The sequence below is a fragment of the Emydura macquarii genome, unplaced genomic scaffold, assembly GCF_026122565.2.
Source record: "Emydura macquarii macquarii isolate MOO-44397 ecotype Brisbane River unplaced genomic scaffold, CSIRO-AGI_Emac_v2 contig_3305, whole genome shotgun sequence".
NCBI classification, from domain to species: domain Eukaryota; kingdom Metazoa; phylum Chordata; order Testudines; family Chelidae; genus Emydura; species Emydura macquarii.
Window position 1 is genome coordinate 7083465 of NW_027133442.1, and position 22050 is coordinate 7105514.

At 45.0% G+C, this 22050-nt stretch overlaps 1 protein-coding gene across 5 annotated transcripts in view; it reads left to right on the forward strand.

Annotated features, from left to right (window-relative positions):
- Positions 1-980: 980 nt before the first annotated feature.
- Positions 981-22050, forward strand: part of THUMPD2 (THUMP domain containing 2) — a 29448-nt gene continuing 8378 nt past the window's right edge. For 3 of the 5 annotated variants that reach the window (XR_010917122.1, XM_067532834.1, XM_067532838.1), the window contains exons 1-6: positions 2449-2631; positions 3089-3221; positions 14640-15055; positions 17816-17893; positions 21015-21067; positions 21504-21591. Coding sequence is in view for 4 of the 5 variants with exons in the window: in XM_067532834.1 (XP_067388935.1) it covers positions 2506-2631; positions 3089-3221; positions 14640-15055; positions 17816-17893; positions 21015-21067; positions 21504-21591 (894 nt within the window). In the remaining variant the exon portion in view is untranslated. Of the gene's footprint in view, positions 1080-2448; positions 2632-3088; positions 3222-14639; positions 15056-17815; positions 17894-21014; positions 21068-21503; positions 21592-22050 lie in introns of those variants that run through there. The other 2 variants (XM_067532836.1, XM_067532837.1) reach the window with 2 other exon arrangements.

The window sequence follows — 22050 nt, forward strand, 5'->3', positions numbered from 1 at the left end:
GTGATTCATAAACAAGTAATGCAAATTGTTGGATATTTATTACCAAATCATCTTTTGGTAATCTTCCTGGGGCTTCCTAGTGAAAATGGTCACACTCAAAAGAATGAAGAATTAACTGCTCATCTGTTTGCAGCTGCTAGACTACTGATAGCCTCTTATTAGGAAAAAATATAGTCCAAACTAGATGATTATTTCAAAAAATATGGGAGGTTATTGAAAATTTAATGCATCAGCTACAAACCCAGAAAAAGAGACAGAGAATAGATATGTAGATATTTGGTATTAAATATTAGGTATTTTGGTATTAAATACGTAAGCATTTGATATTAAATACTCAAACAAAATACTTTCATCTGCATAATAACTAGAAAAGCCTGTGAATAATTTTAATATTAATGTGTGATAAATATGCATGATTTGATAAATATTAGTAGAGGCAGTAGTTTTACTCAATTTAATAAAATCATCAGAAACAATATGTCCTGGACAGTATAATGGGGCTCACACTGTAATATGGTAACACTCTGGTTAAACAGAAAGATTTGATTGTTATGTTACGGCATAATGTTTCACTAATCAGACAAAAAATAAGATCACAGTTGTCATGATTATATTTTTTCTGATATTTACATGGCAATAATTTGTAAACCTATTACAACTTCCTAAATAAATAAATAGGTGGGTTTTTTTTTTTTTTTTTTTAAAGCTAGCTCCATGCAAGTGGCTAAAAGAGTCTTTCTGTTGGCTAGATGGAGCAATTAAATATGACGATATCAACCTGAAGTGAACACAACTCCTTTTTTACCATTCCCAGCCTTCTGATTATATAGGATCCTTCCACCACCCTCATAAATAAAAGAAGAAAATGACTGCAGTTTGAACTCACAATCAGCTGATTAGGGCACAAGGGCTGTGCAGGCTGAGGTTTTCCAAGTGAGTTGTCATGGGGCCTCCAAGGTGTGTATGATGCGGAGAGGAGAGGAGTGTGAAGAAAGGGACCTCAAGCAGGGGAGCAGTACAGTATGGGAATGGGAGTCCCAGGCCTCTGGAGAGGTTTTATTGCAAGGCCAGAAACCCAGGTATGTTGGGCCAGTGCAAATGATAGGGGTTTCTGCTGTGTATGTAGCATTGTGAATATAAACCTCAGGCAGGGGATACACTGTTGGGGTAAAGCCTGCCAGCTGGGGATATTGTTGAGCAGGGCTCTGGATCACAGGTAGGGAGGCTGTCCAATGTGGGAGCTCTTACGGAAGGGGAGCAATGCAGGGAGCGGTGGGCTCAGGAGGCAGGGCAGTCTTTGGTAAAAGAGCTAGATGAGAGAGGCAGTGTTAGAGGAAAGACCTCTGAAGTCGAAAGTCAGGGGAACTTCTGGGGAAAAAATTAGGAATATTTAGTAACTGTCACACACATAGTTAATCAAATAATTGAATTAATTAATATAACTAAAATGTCACCTTGAACAAACCTGTGTAGATTCAGAGCTGGGAAAAGGAGGTGTTTGGTTGCCACCCCTGAAGGAAGTTCTCATTTGTTTAACAGAGCAGCAGCACAGCAAATTTTCCACAAACACGGCAAGTCCCAACCCTGATCAAGGAGAATTTCCTCCAAAGCTATAATCAAGACATATAAATCCCCCTGGCCCTTGCAGTATTTGGTCTCTATGTGAGTGTGCTGGTTAGTGCAAATGCATGTGGTCACACCACTCTAGAATTTAAGAGTTTGTGCTTTAGAATAGATTTCTAACATAGTTCTCTGGCTTTTTCTGCCTTCAGGTTGAAATGTATGGGTAGTGGATAATTTTTATCACCAGATCATTTCTTTGACACAAGGCAAAGTAAGCCTGTTAGATGCTCTTAAAATTAATGGTGTCCTCACAGTGAAAATTTGCTTTTTGGTAAAGAATAGTACATTTTATTCACATTTTGAAGACCTCGCAGCAAGACGTGGACAAATGAGCTTCCCCTACTGGGTTCAGTCTTGACAGGGGCATTCACTTTCAAACTGGGATGTAGCAATGCAATAGGGATAGGTGGTAACTCTAGGGATTCAAGGTGAGTGGAGTGGGGTGTTCAGCTAGCAGAGGAGGCAGTGGGGGGGGGATAGGGGTCTCAGGCAAGGTGGGGGTTGGTCACAGGCTGGAGGTGTCAGAATGCGGGAGGTCGTGTGTGGGTGGGGGGCCTCAGGGTGGTGGGGACAGATAGCTTGAAGGGCAGTTGGGGGGCTGGGTAATGGGGAAGGGTGGGGCAGCCTGAGGGTGCTTGGGGGACGGGAGGATAGCATGAGGAGGCAGTTGGGGAGCTGGGAGAAATTTTTTGGGGAGCCGGGGGAATGAAGCGAAGCCAGGGGAATGGGGGGTGGGGCACACTGAGAGGCGGCGGGGTTGAGGGAAGGAGTCCGCTTGAGGGGCGGGGCAGGGTGGTGGAATACGCCTAGGCCCGGGGGCCAGCGAGCTCGGTTCACTATCATCCAGCGGTCGGCGCGGCGCGGCGGCAGCGGGAGTGTGGCATGGTGGCTGGGGTGGAGGAGGCGCCGGGCTGTGCTGGGCACCCTGTTCGCTATTTCTGCACGGCCGGCCGGGGCCTGGAGCCCTTCCTGCTTCGGGAGGTGCAGGCCCGGCTGGGGGCTACGCAGGTGAGGGGCCTCGTTTCGCCCAGCTAGTTTGTGCTGGGCGGGGCCTGGGCAAGGTCTGGCCCGCGTGGGCCTTAGGATCTACATGGCGCGTCTGGGGGAGGTTCGGGGGGCGGGGAGGCTGTGTGGAGGGGTGAGGATAGGCCGTGTGGGGGCTGTGTGTGGGGGTTGCTGGTCTGAGGTGGTGGGGTGAGGATCTGCTGTGCGAGTCTGGCGGGTGAGGGGTGAGAATGCTATGGGGAGATGTGGGTCTGAACGTTGAGGGTCTGTGATGTGTGGGGGAGTGAGGATCGGCTGTGTGGGGGGATTTGGGTCTGAGGTGGTGGGATGAGGCTCTGCTGTGGGGGGATGTGGTCTGAGGGGTGGGGGTCTGGGTGTGTGAGGGGTGAGGATCTACTGGGGGAGTTGTGTGTGGCAGATGTTGGTCTGAGTTGGTGGGGTGAGGATCTTTTTTTGTTAGGTGGAGTATGTTTCAGGAAAAGTTTTCTTTACCACCAATTCTGAGTTGAGTAAATTGAAGAAGCTGAAGTCAGGAGAACGATTATTTTTGCTGCTGAAAAAACATCCTCCAATTTCTCTGTCTAGAAATAAAGGTATTGTTTACTAATTTTTTTTCTTCTTTTTACACACAAAATATTATGAATTCAAATTACATGTTAAAATCTGATTTGGAAAATAATTTCATGATTATTTTCAAATGCCATAGTTTTAATTAAGCAATAATAAAGCTTAAAATCTTTTTTGTCCAAGGATCTTTGTACTCTGAAAGGAGACTGTTTTTATAAACAAATAACCATAACACACAACATAACGGGATTCTTTTTTTTAACTGCTTAGCAACAAATACACTTTTAAGTTGTTTAATCTTTGTTGTTTAAGTTGTTTAGAATAGTCCTTAGGTCACAGATATTCCTCTCAGTGTTCAAGGGGAAAATCCATTTTAATTTTGCTGAGTTAAAAGTGGCTTAAAAAAAAGTAAGACTTGCTTATGCACACTTGTTTATTATAAGAACATAAACATAAGACCTGCCTTACTGGATCAGACCGATGGTCCATCTAGTCCAGTATCCTGTGTTCTGACAGTGGCCAATGCCAGGTGCTTCAGAGAGAATGAATGGAACAGGTAATCATCAACTGATGTATCCCTTCAGCCATTCACAGCCTCTGGCAAACAGCAATCCCAGTCTACCCTGGCTAATAGCCATTGATGGACCAAGCCTCCAAGAACTTACATAGTTCTTTTTTGAGCCCCATTATAGACTTGGCCTTCACAACATCCTCTGGCAAGGAGTTTGACAGGTTGACTGTGTGTTGTGTAAGAAATACTTCCTTTTGTTTGTTTTAAACCTGCCCATTCATTTCATTTGGTGACCCCTAGTTTTTGTGTTATGAAAAGGAGTAAATAACACTTCCATTTTTACTTTCTCTACACCAGTGGTGATTTTATAGACCTCTGTCATGTCGCCCCTTGTTGTTTCTTTTCCAAGCTGAGAACCCAGTCTTATTAATCTCTTCTCATATGGAAGCTTTTCCATACCCCTAATCATTTTAGTTGCCCTTTTCTGTACCTTTTCCAATTCTAATACATCTTTTTTGAGATGGGGTGTCCAGATCTGCATGCAGTATTCAAGATGTGGGTGTACCATGGATTTATAAAAAGGCAATATGGTATTTTCTGTCTTATTATCTATCCTTTTCCTAATGATTCCCAACATTCTGTTTTTTGACTGTCACTGCACATTGAGTGGATGTTTTCAGAGAACTTTCCAAGCTCTCTTATCCTATGATTGCTTACTTTGTTTAAGAGCCTTTGGTGAGGGACCTTGTCAAAGGCTTTCTGAAAATCTAAGTACACTATATCCACTGGATCACCCATGTCCACATGTTTAACCCCATCAAAGAATTCTAGTAGATTGGTGAGACATGATTTCCCTTTTTAAAAAAACCATGTTGACTCTTCCCACAACAAATCGTATTCATCTGTTTCTGATAATTCTGTTCTTTACTATAGTTTCAATCAATTTGCCTGACACTGAAGTTAGGCTTACTGGTCTGTAATTGCCAGGATTGCCTCTGAAGCCTTTTTAAAAACTTGCCATCACATTAGCTATCCTCCAATCATCTGCTACAGAAGCTGATTTAAATAATAGGTTACATACCACAATTAATAGTTCTGCAATTTCTCGTTTGAGTTCCTTCATAACTCTCGGTTGGATAGCATCTGATCCTGGTGACTTTCTGCTGTTTAATTTAACAATTTGTTCCAAAACTACCTCGAATGACACCTCAATCTGGGATAGTTCCTCAGCCAAAAAGAATGGCTCAGGCTTGGGAATCTCCCTCCCATCCTCAGCCGTGAAGACTGATGCAAAGAATTAATTTAGTTTCTCTGCAATAACCTTATCTTCCTTGAGTGCTCCTTTGGCATCTCGATCATCCAGTGGCCCCACTGGTTGTTTAGCAGGCTTCCTGCGTCTGATGTACTTCAAAATTTTTTGGCTGTTACTTTTTGAGTCTTTGGCTAGCTGTTCATCAAATTTTTTTTTGGCCTTCCTCATATTGTTATACTTCATTTGTCAGAGTTTATGCTCCTTTCTGTTTTCCTCAATAGGATTTAACTTGCACTTTTTAAAGGATGCTTTTTTGCCTCTAACAGCTTCTTACTTTGTTGTTTAGCCACAGCATTTTTTGGTCTTCTTACTATGTTTTTTAATTTGGGATATACATTTAGATTGAGCCTCTATTATGGTGTCTTTAAAAAGTTTCCATGCAGCTTGCAGGGATTTCACTTTTGGCACTGTACCTTTTAATTTCTGTTTAACTAACGTCCTCATTTTTGTGTAGTTCCCCTTTCTGAAATTAAATGCAACCGTGGTGGTCTGCTTTGGTGTCGTTCCATTCTCCTCCCCCCCCCCCCCGATATTAAATTTTATTATGTTATGGTCAGTATTACCAAGCGGTTCAACTATATTCACCTTTTGAACCAGATCCTGTTTTCCACTTAGGACTAAATAAAAAATTACCTCTGCTCTCGTGAGTTCAAGGACTAGCTGCTCCAAGAAGCAGTCTTTTAAAGTATCAAGAAACTTTATTTCTGCGTGCCGTCCTGAGGAGACGTGTATCCACTCAATATGGGGATAGTTGAAATCTCCCAATATTACTGAGTTTTTTATTTTTATAGCCTCTCTAATCTTATTGAGCATTTCACAGTCACTATCACCATCCTGGTCAGATGATTGTTAGTATATCTGTACTGACATATTTTTATTATTTAAGCATGGAATTACTATCCATATTGATTCTATGGCAAAGCTTGGTTCTTTAAGATTTTTACTTCATTTGACTGTACGCTTTCTTTAACATATAGTGCCACTCCCCCATCAGTACCACCTATTCTGTCCTTCTGATATATTTTGTACACTGGTATTACTGTGTCCCATTGATTATCCTCATTCCACCAAGTTTCTGTGATGCCTATTATATCAATATTCTCATTTAATATGAGGCACTCAAGTTCATCCATCTTGGTATTTAGACTTCTAGCATTTGTATATAAGCACTTAAAAATTGTCACTTTTTAGCTGTTTGACATTATGTGATGTAATTGAATGTGACTCTTTCATTGGACTGTTTTTCATCAGATCCTACCCATATTTTATCCTCTTCCATCCTCTCCTTATTAGGATATAGAACATCTCCATTAATAGATTTTTCCCTAAGGGTGTGTCTGTCTGAACCATGTGCTTCTCTGCACCTGTCAGCTTTCTGTCAGTCCTTAATTTATTTAAAGAAAATAATGTTTTATTCTACCTCCTAATGTTCTGGCACAGCTCATACTCATTTGTGTAATTTCAGTAGAAAATTTTTTAAAGTTGGGCTTGGAATCCACCAGAGCTCTGAAGAAATCCTGCCCTGTTCTATGGTATCTATTAATGTACACAGTCAACAATGACAATTTTTAGATACATGCATTACTATAGTCTTTAGTTACATGGTTGCTCACAGTTTTTTCCACAGGGCCCCTGCCTCATTTGGTGCTCAATTTGGATAGGGAATAGCTGATGAGTCAGGGATATGTGGTGAATTAAACAGATTCTGTTGAATTCTGCCAAACCTTGTTTTCATATATCATGTTGTAAATCTGGAGCATTACAATGAGTGAGAGGAATTATTTTTCTTGGAGGCTGAGTGGATCACGGTATATCTGTAAAGGCATGAAACTGATCATTATGCATCTTTCCTTTAGCTCTCCATTAAACTGAGACATTATTTGTGGTATGAAGTTTCAAATGTTATAAGTATCTAAGTGAGAAGATTAGATTCTGATAAAAGTACTGATAGAATTTTATTATGAACTCAAAAAATACTCCTAAAACTTTTCATGAAGGATCAAATTTATCCATGGACCTGAAGTTTTTAAAAAAGAAAAAAAAAAAAGAAATACCTAAGCTACTTTCATTTGTATACTGAGGAAAACCGAAGATCATAAACAAGTTTGTCCTAATCTTATTGCTCAAAGTTCAGTTTCTCAATATTTTACTCTAGTGAAATCAGTGGGACCACTGATGTACTTAAAGTTAATCATATTTAAATCTATACAGGAGTTGAGGGATCATGGATAGAAACTTGAGTATATTTTCTTCCAGTTTTTAAAGGAATCACCAATAGTATCCACATTTGTAATTAGAAATCTTATTTTGAACTAAACGTAATTGATTGAGATTGTTCAAATCTGTTTTCTTCTATCTTCGAGTGATTGCTCATATCCATTCCCATTTAGGTGTGTGTGCGCTCCGTGCACAGTTTCTCGGAACTTTTTTTGCACTTAGCAGTCCCGGTAGGGTCGGCTCAGGCGCCCCCTGGAGTCCCGCGCCCATGCCGCGGTACATAGGGCACTGCTGGCCCCACCGGCCCCCAGTTCCTTCTTTCCGCCTGTTGACGGTTGTTGGAACTTTGCTTCTTGCTTGCAAGTCGCAAACCCTTAGCTCTTTGTTCACTTAATTGTTATAGTCAGTTATTCATAGTTTAGAGAAACTCTTAGGGGTTCTCTCTCTCTGTTGGGCCATGCCTGGCTCAACAGGCTTCAAGCCGTGCACTGAATGTGCCAAGCCCATCCCTGTGAGTGACCCTCACTCATGCTGCCTCCGATGCCTCGGGGAGCAGCACCGCAGGGAAGATGTAAAATCTGCAGGGCCTTCAAGCCGCGGACCCAGAAGGAGAGGGAGGCGCAGCTGAAGGCGATATTGATGGAGTCCGCTCTGCGTCCGGACCCCGAGCCAGCACGGTCATCTGCGGCATCGAGCGTCTCCTCGGTGCGGAGCGCTCCGCCGGCACCATCGTCATCCAAGGGGCCGGCACTGAAGCGCCGAAAGGAGACAGCGCGCCGGGACTCCTCCGCACCGCCGACCCGGCACCGGGGGATGTCCGTAGAGGGTTCTCCGGCACCAGCATCTCCACGCAAGGAGCCTCCCCAACTCCCCGGAGTGGGGTAGAGCCCTTGCAGGGGCCGTCGACGCCGGAGGCGTTTGCCGCGGCACGCGCCCTCATGGGCCTGCCCATGCCTCCGCCCCTTCCTTAGCCAAGGTTGGGGCTTGTGTCCGGGGTAAGCCCGTGATGGGTGGACCCGGTGGGTGGAGACAGGAGTCGAAGTCTCCCCCCAGACGGCCGCGGAGGGTTGAGAGTGCGGGCTCCCCTCCCAGCTCCGGCACCGAGTCCAGCTCCTCGTCGCCACGGGACCGTGGACGGTTAAGGAGCTCTCGAGGGACGACGACACCATCATCCCTCGACAGTCCAGCTCGGCACCGCAGCACTCGGCACCGGTCCAGATCTCCGGCACCCAGCCCGGTGTGGATCCCGGCGCCTTCCACGGTGGCACAGACTGAATCGCCGTCTGTGGCAAAGCCAGCCACACCGTCGCCGACTACGGCACTGCTACCCGCGGCACCGACGCCTTCAGCACCGTCTCACCGGGCACCGACGCACAGTCCATCCCGCGCTCGGTCTCGCTCTACAGGTTGGCACTGATCCAGATCCCGGTCCCGATCTTCTCGCTGGCACTGACGGCACCGCTCCCGGTCACCTAAAGAGGGCAAACGCCGTCGAAAATCCTCAAGAGGAAGGAGACGCTCGGGCTCGAGCAGCTCCTCCTCCCGCCGGCACCACTCACGACGGCACCGTCATTCGCCGTCGTCCTCCAGTTCCAGGAGACGCTCTCCCAAGACCAGGAGCAAACGTCGGTCAAGCCGCTCCGGGTCTCGATCGCGGCACCGGGTGACCCACTCGGCACTGATGCTGGCTCCACAATGGCCCCAGGGACCTTGGCAGTGGCCTTATTGGGGCCCTTGGGGTACGCAGGTGGGACAGGCGACGGTCTCCCTTAAATCATCTGGGGTACCACCGCCTTCACCTCCAGCGTCCCACAGGGAAAGGGATCATCCCTCGGACGAGGGATCAGATCCGGAGGAAGGCCCCTCCACAGGGCCCCTTCCCCAGTCCTCCTCCTCATCCCCCCGATGACGTCACCTTCCGGGGTCGCAAAGGTCCATGGCAGGACTTTCGAGCACACCAGGACATGTTAAAGAGAGTCGCTGGTAACCTGGGACTAGATCTCAGGAAGCTCTCCGAGGAGGAGGACCCCCTATTTGGAGCCTCGGGGATGGTAGGGCCATTCAGGGTAGCTCTCCCAATACATGAGAGGGTGCTCAAGGTGGCCAAATCCCTTTGGCAGACTCCAGCCTCGGTCCCCTCAACTGCCAACGGGGCCGAGAAAAAGTACTCCGTCCCGATGGAGGGGGTGGAGTACTTATATACCCATCCGGCACCGTGCTCTCTGGTTGTTGAGGCTGTCAACCAGAGAGAGAGACAAGGGGGTCAGGCCAACACCCCAAAAAACAAGGATTCCAAGAAGCTGGACCTCTTTGGTCGCAAGGCCTATACAACAGCGTCTCTGCAGCTGAGGATCGCCAACCACCAGGCGCTCCTAGGGAGGTACAACCTCAACCTATGGTCCTCGCTGCAGAGGCTCGCTGAGGTCCTTCCACAGGTCCTGATCCAGGACAAGACTGCGGACTTTATGGCGGTGATAGAGGAAGGGGCTGCAGTGGCGGGAGCAGCCCTGAACTCTTCCAGCGACGCGGCGGACGCCGCCAGTCGGACCATAGCATCGGCCATCGCCATGAGGAGGGCCTCGTGGCTTCAGTCCTCGGGTCTGTCCCAAGAAGCCCAGCGTACCATCCAGGATCTCCCCTTCGATGGAGCTAGTCTTTTTGCGGACAGCACTGATGACAAGCTGCACGCCCTCAAAGATTCGAGGGCCATGCTGTGCTCCCTGGGGATCTACACCCCTCAGGCTGCAAGGCGTCAGGATTGCCCTCAGGGCCAGAGGCAGCCTCAACAGCCGCTGAGGTAGCCCCCTAGACCCGCCCAACCCAGAAGAGGTCGGGAGAGGTTTAGAGGCCCTAACCGCCGTAATCATTCGGGGTCTTCGGCGGGGACCCGTGGCTCGAATAAGGGCCAGAATAATAAAAAGCCTTTTTGATGGTACGCAAGGGGGTGGTACTCTTACTTACCCCCTGCCGCGCGACTGACTCTTTGCCCACAGATTACGGCCGTACTACGCCCGTTGGCAAAGTATCACGTCGGACCGATGGGTCCTTGGTATAGTCCGCAGGGAATATGCACTACAACTCACGGCCTTCCCCCCGGACTCCCCTCCAGTCCAATCTTCCGTCAGGGATCCGCTACATGTGCAACTCCTCACTCAGGAAGTTTGCTCCCTCCTCCAGCTGGGGGCGGTGGAGGAGGTCCCACCAGGGGAAAGGGGACAAGGGTTTTACTCCCTATACTTCTTGATCCCCAAGGCCAAAGGGGGCCTGAGGCCCATTCTGGACCTCCGCCATCTGAACAAGTTTATCACACGCCAAAAATTCCGGATGGTCTCCCTGGCCTCTATCATTCCTACCCTAGATCCAGGGGATTGGTATGCGGCCCTCGATCTCAAGGACGCATATTTTCACATCTCCATCCTCCCAGGACACAGAAGGTTCCTAAGATTTATGGTAGCAGGTGCCCACTACCAATTTACAGCCCTGCCATTTGGCCTTTCGTCTGCCCCCAGAGTGTTCACGAAGTGTATGGCAGTGGTGGCAGCGCATCTGCGCCGCGGAGGGGTTCAGATAGTCCCCTACCTGGACGACTGGCTGATCCGGGGCAAGTCCAGAGCCCATGTCAGGAACAGCCTGGAACTCACGTGCACAGCTTGCACCGACCTGGGTCTGCTCATCAACGAGCAGAAGTTCATTCTTACTCTAGTGCAGCGCATAGAGTTCATTGGGGCCACGCTAGACGCCACCCAGGCCAGAGCCTTCCTTCCGAGACCTCGCTTCGAGGCAATGGTGGCCCTGATAGACGACCTTCACAGGTCCCCCACGACGACAGCCAGGCGCTGCCTGCAGCTGTTGGGACACATGGCAGCTTGCACGTACGTGGTGCGATTTGCTCGCCTCAGACTCCTTCAAAGGTGGCTAGCTTCTGTGTACGCCCCAATCAGACATCCCCTCAACAGGATAGTCACCTTACCCACCCCAATACTGACTTCCCTACGCTGGTGGAAGGACCCGAGGGAAGTGTTGAAGGGAGTTCCTTGCAGGGAGATGGTTCCATCGGTAACCCTAATCACCGATGCCTCCGATGTGGGGTGGGGAGCGCACATCACGGGCAACTTCAGTACCCAAGGGCGCTGGACACCAAGCGAGATATCCGTTCATATCAATGTCAGGGAACTCAGGGCAGTCCGCCTTGCTTGCAAGGTTTTCCTCCGGTTCCTCCGGGGCAGGGTAATACAGGTCCTAACGGACAACACAGCAGCCATGTTCTATATGAACAGGCAAGGGGGAGCGCATTCCTCGGCCCTGTGCCAGGAAGCCGTGTTGCTCTGGGAACTGGCGGTGAGACACGACTTCCACATAGCTGCCTCTCACCTTCCGGGGGTCAGGAACGACGAGGCGGATCGCCTCAGCAGGTCATTTCTTCCCCGGCACGATTGGTCGCTACACCAGGAGGTGGTAGATTCTATCTTCCACAGGTGGGGGTTCCCCATCTGGACCTCTTCGCATCGGCATGGAACAGGAAATGCCCAAGGTTCTGCTCGCTCAGAGGGCGCGAACCAGGCTCCATTTCCGATGCGTTCCTGATAGAATTGACTGGGACCCTCATGTATGCTTTTCCCCCCGTCCCCTTGCTATCCAGAGTCCTCTTGAAAATCAAGAGAGACAGGGCAGACATCATACTGATCGCCCCAGCCTGGCCGAGACAGCATTGGTTCAGCATATTGCTGGACCTGTCCATAGCCATGCCCTTACCGCTCCCGAGGTGGCACGACCTACTCTCCCAGGACCAGGGTCGCCTGCTCCACCCGGACCTGGACTCCCTCCACCTGACAGCGTGGAGACTCTGTGGTTGACAGAAGGAGAGAGATCCTGCTCCATACAAGTGTAGCAGGTCTTGCTCAACAGCAGGAAACCTTCCACACAATTGGTATACAGGGCCAAGTGGAAGCGTTTTACAAGCTGGGCTCAGTCCCAGGGCATCTTACCGAGCTCCTCGCCAATTCAGGCAATTTTGGAATACCTCCTTCACCTGAAATTACAGGGCTTAGCCCTGGCCTCTCTCAGGGTACACTTGGCTGCCATCTCGGCCTTTCATCAGCCAATGGAGGGCAGATCCCTGTTTTCACACCCCATGTCATCTAGGTTCCTTAAAGGTGTGGAGAGGCTATATCCCCAGGTCCGTGACCCGGTGCCTCCCTGGGATCTGAACCTGGTCCTCGCCATGTTGACAGGACCCCCCTTCGAGCTCTTGGCTACATGCCTGCTGCTCGTCCTTTCATGGAAGGTGTCCTTCCTGGTGGCTGTCACATCAGCCAGAAGGGTTTCTGAGATAAGGGCCTTAACCTCAGAACCTCCCTATACGGTTTTTTATAAAGATAAGGTCCGACTGAGACCCCACCCGGCCTTCCTGCCGAAGGTGGTGTCTCAGTTTCATTGTAACCAGGATATCTTCCTCCCTGTGTTTTTTCCTAAACCACACGCTTCGGAGGAGGAGCGGAGATGGCACTCCCTGGATGTCAGACGAGCCTTGGCCTTCTACCTCGAGAGGACCAAGTCCTTCCGGAAGTCAACGCAGCTGTTCGTGGCAGTGGCGGACCGGATGAAAGGCTCACCTGTCTCCACCCAGTGCATCTCCACCTGGATCACCGCCTGCATCAGGACCTGTTATAAGCAGGTGAAGATACCACTTCCAGGGGCTGTAACGGCACACTCGACCAGGGCCCAGGCCTCATCTGCGGCCTTCCTGGAGAGAGTGCCCCTGCAGGACATCTGCAGAGCAGCGACCTGGTCGACGGTGCATACCTTCATGTCCCACTACGCCATCGTGCAGCAGGCGAGAGAGGACGCGGGGTTTGGCAGAACCGTCCTGGCCAGGGCGGCGCAACGCTGTCTAGTCACCTAAATGGGAATGGATATGAGCAATCACTTGAAGATAGAAAACAGGGTTACTTACCAGTAACTGTTGTTCTTCGAGATGTGTTGCTCATATCCATTCCACACCCACCCTCCATCCCCACTGTCGGAGTCGACAGAAGGAAGGGACTGGGGGCCGGTGGGGTCAGCAGTGCCCTATGTACCGCGGCATGGGCGCGGGACTCCAGGGGGCACCTGAGCCGACCCTACCGGGACTGCTAAGGGCAAAAAAAGTTCTGAGAAACTGTGCACGGAGCGCGCACACACCTAAATGGGAATGGATATGAGCAACACATCTCGAAGAACACAGTTACTGGTAAGTAACCCTGTTTTCTGACTGAAAAGGCCCTATATCTGTTTCTAATCCCAGGCCAAGTTTGTTCAGTTCTAAAATATTTGTTCACAAATATATTTTTGTAATTACCAGCCTTGCAATCTCTGTGGGATTGGATTCTTTCCTTATCTAATTGCCAGTAATAAAGGCTTTGTGGACTAACTGCTGTTTTCTTACACCTGTGGTGACTCTGATGTTGCTGTGTTTTAAATAGGTTCATAATTTGGCTTTGCTGTTGAAATTTAGTTAATAGTTCTGTTGATGATACACAAGAAGGAACAGACTCCAGTACCCTCTTCTGTAAAATGTTAACATTGCAGAGCCAAAACAAGAGTAAAATGTAACTTAAAAACAATTAAAGTTAGTGAATACCAGTATGTGTTTGAATCCACATGAGGAAACAGATCTGACTTTTGGCCACTTTTCAGAGTAGAACAGCATTTCTAAGTGCCTTATAAAGCTGAGTAAGCATTATCCTTATCTTACAACAGGGGGCAACTAAGTCACAGAGAGATTGAGTTGATTTATCCAAAGACATAAAACTAGTAATTGGTAGAATAGGGATTAAGAACCATTTTAGCATACTGGGACTGTGATTAACTATTAAACCATGTTGGCTTCCCAGCAGTGAGCTAGCTCCAGAATCTGGCCCATCTGAATATCTGAGCAGAGGGGCGTGCTATGGGCAAGGCCAGGACAAAGTAGGATATGATTTAGTTAACACCATCCATAATCAAATCAGAATTGCAATATTTACATTCAATCGCTGGTGCTCTGGGAGCAAACACATTCACACATTTACAGAATTTAATCATTCTCTCCTTTTTAACACCTGTTGTCTTAAATGCCTTTTGTATGAAATTTTTAAAGAAATTTTGTTACAGAAAATTAATGTGGAAACTGTAATGATCCTGCCCCTACTTATTTTTCTGATTTTGTCATGTGTGAATATGTGATAGCTCTGAGCAAAAGTAAAATTTCTTTATCCATGAAAATGAATAGATAATTCTTTTTGTAAGGCATTGTTATTTCATTAAACAGTCCTAGGAAATAAGTGTTTAATGTTGCCAAATATACACTTTAATGTTGATTAGTAAAAATGAATTGTGTGTATTAAAATGTTAACATGGAGTATACTAAGCTCAGATCTCTTTTAGGAAAAGTATTTCATGAAATTCAAAAACTTGTAATTGAGGAACCCAGATGTTGGCTGGATATTGTTTCCATTTGGAAACATCTTCATGGAAATAAGGTCATACAAGGAAACATCTCTAAAGAAAATCCAAAATCCCTAAAAAGAAAATCAGAAGAAGAAATAAGTATCTCAACAAAAAAACAGAAGAGAAAACAAATATTAGAGACAGTTTCTGATGAATGTCAAGTGGAAGAGCACAAAAACTGTGTGGTACCAGAAACAAACAACAACATGGACTTGTGGACTGAAAGCAAAACTTTTCTAGAAGAGACACCTGAAAGCAGAACAGAGAAATCAGTTGAAAGCAATAACCACAGCTTCAATTTCAGAGTTTCTTGTCGATGTAGTGGAGCAATTGCAAAAGTATTTACTTCACAGGTATGACAAATTAAAATTCCTGAAGGATATAATGAATTATATATTTTAAAGGTGTGCTGAAATACCTTGTAACTAGATCATAATTTATAATTAACTATATATATTAGTTTAGTAAACAGATTAGTAATAGTTTCTAAATTACTTTCTAAAAGCAGGACTATTCTTAGTGTTAGATACCCTTGAACAAAAACAAGTGTATTCCATTTTTTTAGGGCAAAATAACTTTTCAAATGAATTGCTTCTATTGAGGCTGTATTATATTTATGAAGTAATACATCTGCACATAAGAGATGCAAAAAAGCAGCATTCCTGCTACTCAGTTTCCATTTATTTTACTTGAAGATGGGCTGAAATTTGGTTCTTTGGGAGGTTTTTCCATTGAAGTTTGCACAGTGGCTTACGTTTATTTCAGGCTCTACTCATTCAATACTTTTCAGAGCCTTTCATGCCATAAAAGATCTAGAAATTAGTGGCTGGTGGCTGCACTATTTAGGTTAACCTGTCTAAAGGAATGCTTAATAGCAAGCATTAGAGCTTCTCAGGTCAAATGTGTTTTCTGTGGGATTTTCTGCAGTGGTAAGTAATGTGGCCCCAAACAAGTCCAGCTGACCTGTAAGCAATTAAACTAAGAAGTCTGGTTGTTGATTGATAGGAGGGACTTTCCCAATCTCTGAGATCTTGGAATACTAGTGGTCCTGCTGCTTCTGTGTGTATGGGGCTATCCATCAACATTAAGCTAGCTTTTCCCAGTATTCTTGGTCTTGTTCAGTGATGGCCAAACTTTTCCTGTTGCACCTCTCTTTACTAGTAATGAAGTTTGTCTGCATCACTCTTTCATTACTGCACAGTTGGCTCAGCAGAGGAGCTTGGGCTGAAGGTGGAATTGGGGATTAAGGAGGAGCTGGGACTAGAGGCGGAGCTGGCCTGGGGCAGAGAGTAGGGCAGAGCTGAGCTGGGGACAGAGCAGGAGGCAGAGTGGAGCTGCGGCCGGGGCCGGAGTTGTGGCTGGGTGGCGCTCCCTCCCCACCTCCAGCATGGGCTTTGCTGTGTACCCCTCTCCCCTGAGCATTCCTCAGTGACCCACAGTTTGGTGACCACTGGTCTTGTGGCATGCTTGTTTCTGAATCTCAGCTGAAAGTGTCAGCTTCTTCCCTACTTGAGAGCAGTCATCTAAGGAAGAACCTGCTCATGATGTTCAGTGTGTTATCCCATGTCAGTCACTTAATTCCAATCACTTTGGTCCTACAGCAGTTCAGCAAGCCACAATCAATTACTTCACTTCTGAGAAGGAGTCAGGCTAGTGTAGCCCATCTATGCATTACACTGCTGCTCTGATGGAGTAATCCTGTCAGGATGGGTGGAACACTATGTAGTTAGGAGTTTTGACAGTGAGGGCAATTACTTATTGGAACAATTTACCGAACATTGAGGTGGATTTGCCATTGTTGACACTTTTAAAGTCAAGATGGAATTTAAAAAAAAAAAGATGTGCTCAAGAATTATTTTAAGGAACTCCTGTGGTCTTTGTTATACAGGGGGTTTGTTATACATGAAGGTCCCTTCTGGCATTGGACTCTATGAATCTGAGTCCCAGACAAAAGTTGTGAAAGATTAATTTTTGTGTTTTAATATATATCTTGGTTTATGCTAGCTAAAAGAAGTTCTCAGTAGGAGAACTGCTAAATAGCTGTGTTGAACCAAAGAACACAATTTTCTTTTAAAGGATTATGGTACAAAGGTCGTAAAAAAGAGTAGCTGTATTGGGGTGTTATGAGCATGGAGACTTTGCTATACAGAGATCTACAGAATGTATTTTACAAAAAAACTAAATGTCCTTTCACTTGTGTGTGCCATGTAGATATTGGGAAGAAACAATGTTTTGATGTTCATGGGTAAGTAATAAAGCTAGCTACCTAACAGTTCATAGTTTAAAAAAATAAAAATTTAAAAAGCACATCCTTATTCGATAATTCTGTTCTACCCTGGGAATCAAAGAGGTATCAGCTTTGTTCACTAACAAGTAAGTGGGTGTTTTACTACTTTTTGTTTCTGATAACCATGTATAACTTATACATCTGAAAGAGAGCTGGATTTTATTCCTAATAACAATTTGAACAATTGTACTGATGATGTGCAACTGTGCAGACCATTGAAAGAAATGGCGGTTGCATAGCTAGCACTACAGTGGATGCACTTAAATTCATTGTACCTTTTAAATAAAAGGAGTATCTCTGAAACCTGCAACCTCTGTAAAATCAGAATGAACTGTAAGAGTTCTCTTTGCACGGGTCTCATTTGGCCTGCAGAATTTCTTGATTACAAAGGAAAATAATTATCTTATGTCTCCCAGCTTAGGTGGAGTTTACAGGGCTTTTGGGTTGGAAAAGAATTCTGCCCTCAATGACTCTTTTAAAACTATGTTTTAGAGCAAAGTTACCTCATAATTAGTTTGGTTTCTTCAGCATCTTACCATTTTAGAAGTAATTATTTCTGCACGAATACTAATCAAACTGTTAAATTTCAATTGTGGTATTAGGACAAATGTTTTCCTGAGAACAACTTTTGGCTTCATTGAATATGTCCAGATGCAGGATAGCTAATGCCATATTACACTGTATATTCTTGCCTTGCCTATGAATTCCTTAAGATCTAACATAACTTGTTTTTTTTTTTGTCATTTGTAACTGTCAGATTCCTTTTAATCTTAGTGGTTTTTGGTGATAGTTTGTTGGGTTTTTTGTTTTGTTTCTGTTTTTGCAGGAGGTAGGAAGAGTACTTGGAATAGCTCTTATAAAACAGTTTGGGTGGACAGCAAATTTGAGAAACCCTGATCTAGAGGTAATGAAGTGGTTTGTTTACTGAATTATTCACTAATTTTAAAATGACACTGTCAAGTGCTGATTTGATATGACTTTTTTCACTCTTCATATTGTGGTTGTAGAGCAGTGTGATAGCATCTACAGGCCCCACACTGAATTAGTTGGGAGTTGAGCAATATTGGACTAGGGGAGGTCTCACCCTTCAACAGGAGCAGGGAATGTTCCCAGTAGAGGAACAGTTTTTAAAAGGACACGGGTAGCTAAGAAGTGGATGGGGCAGGGAGTGAGTAGCACACGGTTCCAAGAAGCAAGGCTGATGCTGAGCTGTGCCAAGAATGACAACAATTTTGTGTGATTACTCTAGCAGCAGGGAGTTGAATTCCTCACACACCTCTTTGGGATTTGGAAACCCTAAGAGAGGTGAACAGGACACTAAGATACCAAGGAGGGTCTTCTGAGACAGCGACAATGTGCCAAACTGAGAAGCTCCAGACTGATAGGAAGTGACCAAGGGGAAACCATAATTTGGGGTAGCTCAATAACTGGACTGGACACTCTAATAAACCTCTGCCTCGGGACACGGTGGAGTGATTAGGGCCTGGGTCCCCCTATCTTGCCTCCCCCTGCTCCTCTGTAGTGACAACCTGTGGGGAGCAATCATAGCAGATGGGGTGATTGAGCCCATACAGACAGGGCCCCGTCTGGGATGAACAGGCTGGCAGAAACTAAAAGGCCACTATTTGACCCTTAAGCCAGCTGGTCATCTGACCTTCCTGCTACAGTATAGAACACTTTCATTTCTTAAATATACCAGCATAGGATTCTCCCTCCTATCTTTTTGTTGTAACACTGTGGAGAATTCCCCTCACTGTTTGCTACTGATGTGAACAAGAAAGTACCAGGAGTCTTCTCATGGTCCTGAGCATTGGGGAAGGAGGCTCCTGTATATCTATGCACCAGTATGTCTGGTAGCAAATGTTCTGACCAAACCCAGAAGAGGTGAAGATTCAGTCATTCTGATAGCCCCATACTGGCTCAGACAGAGTAAGTCTTCAACCCTGCTCACAAAAGTGGTGGGCAGTCCTGTTGGGCTAGGAGTCTGTTCACATCCAAGCCCAAAACTCTGTCCCTGTGGGTCTGATTCCTGAAAGGATGACACTCTGTAGACATGATGTCTTCAACTAAGTATTCCAAATCATCCTTGCTTTTTAATAAGAATCTACCAGTAAGACTTCCAGTTCTAAGTAGAAAGGGTTGCCAGGTGGTGCAATGAGACCCACATGAGCCTAGTAAAAGATGCATGCAAATTGCTTGACTTGCCTTTACTTGCCTGAGTCCGTATTAATGACTGGTTTAATCCAGATGCATTTGATAGTTGTTTCAGCCAGCCATGAACTATTTGAAAGTAGACCATTGTATCTGCACTTCTTATCATTGGGTTCATGCAGGTCTTGACACATTTTATTTCAACTGTGTGTCCCACAAAGTGTCCCAAAAAGAGCCCCCTCCATAAGGGGGTATTTATGTGGTCCTGACAGCCTCTTTTTGAGGCACTTTGTATTTGTGAGTTCAGCTTTCTTAAGTGGAAGGTCTATTTCCTGGTGACAGTGAATTCATCTCATAAAGTGAATATACTTCAGGCCCCTCATGGCTGATCCACATTCATGCTAGATTTTTACAAGTTGCTATAGACTTTCTCAAAACTCCTTCCCAAGGTAGTGATTGACATCAAGCTTTAATGAGTCTATTGCCCTTGCTGCCATTTTTTTGCACCCACATGCACATCCTAATGAAGTTCTTCTCCACAAGCTTGATATGAAAAAGGTTGTTAGGGTTCTACTTGAAACAGACAGAAGATCTTAGACCAGTACTTCTTAAACTTATTTAATCACACCCCACTTCTTTGTGTCTGGAGTAGTTTATGCCCCCTCTCCCGTCACACAATTACATATACCGATAAAGAAAAACCAACATGCAACTCTCACTAAATATGAAAAGCAGCAAGGCATTGATTGAAACAGAGCCCACAATCCACTGTAATAAGAGCAAAACTGCCTTGGTGATCGATGCTTGCAATTAAATGTGCATATAGCGTCGTAGCAAACAGATTAAAGTACAGATGGCAATGACTTTATATATTGTTATGAAAGCTTAACAGAAATCTGTCCAACTGCACAATGCCATCTCGAGTCTAATGTACAGCACCAACTGAGGACCTGATCTGTCTGGAGAGATCAGCTTGGCTATTTATTCATGGCAGTGGGTAAAATGTGTGCCCTAAGTTCCCCTCCTTTCCCCCCAAAGCTTCTCATGACCCCCTCAGAATACACTCCATACCCCCCCCCCCCGGGAGGGGCCCGCCTCCCACTTTGAGAACCTCTGCCTTAGACCATCCATCTCTGGTTTGTCACCAATTCCCGGAAAATGCTGTCACTAAGAGGGTTATGTCTCAATGGTTATCAGATGGCATCTCTTACTGCAATGACCTTACTGGTCTGTTACACTTCTGGGACAGAGGCTTCCATTGTCAACATTAGAAATGCATCACCCAGACCTGTATGTGTACATAGTCAAGGAAACCACATATTCACTATGTGCAGTTCTAGGGTACTTTAAAAAATACATAAGTGGCTTAGGAACACACTCCCATTGAAAGGCAAGGGGACTTGTACTCCTAAGTCACTTATATGCTTTTGAAAATCCCAATCCTAAGCTGTAGCGCTTTGTTTTGGCCTTGTGTAGGAATCCAAGTCCTGTAAAACCTGCTGGCGAAGTTGGGAGGAAATTTTAGTGTCTAAGAATGTTCCCTGAACTATATAAAAAATTGGGCCCTTAAAAATATGAATGCCTAGTGATGAAATCTTAACCAGTGTAGAATGTCTTTAGGGCTTGTATAAATGTTACAAATTGTCTTTTAAAACTTGTAAATTTTGGTTTTCTACTGTGTTCTTTATTTAAAAACATAACATTATATTTTTTGATACTATAAGTTTTTACTGATTGATTTTAAAACCCCAAATAGTCATTATGAAGGTCAAATAAATAGCATCTTATATTTCTAGTTTAATTTAGCAAAACTACCATCACATAACTTAGAAGATGCAGGTTTCCTTTTTAATGTAACTTTTTTCCCCTTTCAGCTCTTTGTACATCTAAATGATATTTACTCAGTGGTGGGGATTCCTGTCTTCAGGTAAATATTTTTATCATCAAATTAACAAATAGTCGTCCTATAGTATGAATATTAATTATCTCATTTTATAAATGAGTCCTGGCAGCTACTATATATAAAAGATTTTTCTTAACTGCATTGTACATCTAGATCATGTACAATATGTCCAAAGTTGACTTGAAAATCTTGGCCTAAATGTCCAAAAAAGCAGCCTAAAGCTAGGTTCATAAGGCCATACTTTGGCACCTAAATCAGTGACCTGGTTTTCAAAAGAGCTGAGCAACAAGGTGCACGCGCCCATCCCCCACTGAGTTCTTTGTTTCAATTGGGTTCCCATGAATGAGACTATATTATGATTTTCTATGCATTACAATTTGCATTTTTACAGAGACATTCTTTTGGATTCACATTTTACATGGAGTGTTTTAGTTTGATATCTACCTCTCATTGTTTACAGACTTCCACTAGCAAACAGAGAGTATATCCAAACTGCAGGACTACGATCTACTATAGCATGGGCTATGGCATCTCTTGCTGAAATCAGTGTAAGCAAACATTAATACAGATTATTAATAGTAGCAGCAGGGAGGCCTGCATAATGATAGGCTCTGTTGCTCAGAGATCTGAGAATTTCATGATCCAGTTAGTGGAGGTATAGATGGACTTACAGACATTTGTGAGAGAAAATTATATCCATAAAGTTCCTCAAACAGCGCCTGTCCCCTTACCAACATATCAGCATTAGCTTTGGATTTCAGAAAATGTACTTGAAGGTATCTCAGTGACAGCCTGCCATATGGAAGGAGGATGTTGCAAAATAAATTGCAGTGAGATGTATAATATTTTGTTAAATTGTAAGGCCATTCTTTCATTATCCAATGTTCAAAACATTAGTGTTTTTTCAGAAAAATGTAAATATACTGTAGTCTCTCAGGTTTATCCTAAAATTATTCCAGTGATAGTTTTATAGTAAACTTTACTAAAATTACCTGAATTTTAGATGT